Source organism: Sinocyclocheilus anshuiensis, unplaced genomic scaffold (assembly GCF_001515605.1).
Source record: "Sinocyclocheilus anshuiensis isolate Anshui unplaced genomic scaffold, SAMN03320099.WGS_v1.1 scaffold1128, whole genome shotgun sequence".
NCBI lineage: Eukaryota > Metazoa > Chordata > Actinopteri > Cypriniformes > Cyprinidae > Sinocyclocheilus > Sinocyclocheilus anshuiensis.
Genome location: NW_015551066.1, coordinates 97,543 through 99,167, shown reverse-complemented (window position 1 = coordinate 99,167; position 1,625 = coordinate 97,543). Strand labels below are relative to the sequence as shown.

At 41.1% G+C, this 1,625-nt stretch overlaps 1 protein-coding gene across 3 annotated transcripts in view; it reads right to left on the bottom strand.

The window, feature by feature from the left end:
• The window catches only part of ildr2 (immunoglobulin like domain containing receptor 2), a 20,443-nt gene extending 19,369 nt beyond the window's left edge, over positions 1-1,074 (bottom strand). For all 3 annotated transcript variants that reach the window (XM_016451992.1, XM_016451993.1, XM_016451994.1), the window contains exon 1: positions 973-1,074. In XM_016451992.1, the coding sequence (XP_016307478.1) occupies positions 973-1,045 (73 nt within the window). In that variant the 5' untranslated portion in view covers positions 1,046-1,074. The remainder of the gene's footprint in view (positions 1-972) is intronic.
• Between the last annotated feature and the right edge of the window lie 551 nt (positions 1,075-1,625).

The window sequence follows — 1,625 nt, the reverse complement described above, 5'->3', positions numbered from 1 at the left end:
CACACACACACACACACACACACACACACACACACACACAATCAATCACTCAAACACACACACGATCACGATCAAGTGTGTCTCCTCTGAGCTTCTGAATATCTGCTATCAGTCTAGTCAGTCAACAGAAGAGCTGTTTTCAGATTGTGGTGGGTTTATAAAGTAACACACCCAGAAACAGCTGGTTTAAATCTGACCTGCAGGATTCAGACAGACAGACAGCAGCAGGGAGTGTTCACTAGTAAGGGAGCAGATCATGTGTTTGAGAAGAAAGTTCTTTAGACGACTTTCACTTCAGATGCTTTAAAATCTCTAAAACTGCAGTGAATCAAATTAAACTGCTGTGGAAATGTGTTCTGTAACAAAATGCAGATTAGATTTGTGAATAAATAGAACAATAAATATTTTTGTATTTATATCTATCTATCTGTCAGGCATAGGCAGAGACAGGAACACAATGTCTTACAGTAAAACCTTACAAATTCCACATCTCACTGTATCTCAGTGGCAAGCAGAGCTGCATTTACAGTGAGGATGACGAGGGTCAAAGAAGCTCCTGATTATAGAGGCTTTTGCTTAGACATCATTACACAGGCACTAGTTAAGCTCAGAAACACAGTGAGGTGTAACTGCTCCGTAAGCAGTTTTACACCGTTACCATGGTGATCAAACAAGTACTGTAACAGCTTTAACTGTTTCAACTACTGAAGACGATCGTTTAATGTTACTATGTAACAGCTGCGAAACTCCTGTCCAAATAAAGCAAAACCTCGAAACGAAGTGATTGTGCTGATAAAGATCATACGCCACATTTACTGTACATACAGCTGATACAGATTTACTGTACTACATTACTCGTTAACAAAGAATCCCGACTCCAGGCAGAGCTGCTAGTTTGTGGACTGCGGTGACGGATAAACAGTGGAAGCAACCTGCTGCTCAACTTCTGCAAACTCTCGGAAAGTGACGCACCTGTGAAGCCCAAGAGCGAGATCCAGCATCTGAGGAGGGAAAGCGCTTTAAACCGCGCTGCTCTGCGAGCCATCGCCGAATCTCTGCCGTGTTTCAAAGCTCCTGTTTTTCTGAACTTCGTGTTTGCTCTGCGTCTCCGCCCCCGGAGCGGTCACGCGTTACCGACGACATATCTGACCCTGGAGCTCAAAACCAGTCAGGAGGGCCAATTTTGTGAAATTGAGATGTATACATCATCTGAACGCGGAATAAATAATCTTTCCATTGGTGTATGGTTTGTTAGGATAGGACAATATTTGAAAATCTGGAATCTGAGGGTGCAAAAAAATCTAAATATTGAGAAAATCATCTTTAAAGTTGTCCAAGCAATGCATCCCTGCTAAAAACAAACAAAACAAAAACAATAGACACCATCACAGAATTTGTAATGGTTATACTGGTTATAATGGGACTTGTATTGGTTTTAATGGAGACTGTAATGGACCCTGTGGGTCTCTACTTGTAACTGGTCATCTTCTGTTGGTGGCTTGTTAAAACCACTAAATCCTAATGGAATATGTCCCAAAACACGCTACAGAAAACCCTTTTTTAATGGTTTTAATGGTTAAAAGTTGATGGTTTGTAATGTTTGTAATGGTGTTTGAAGTGGAAAC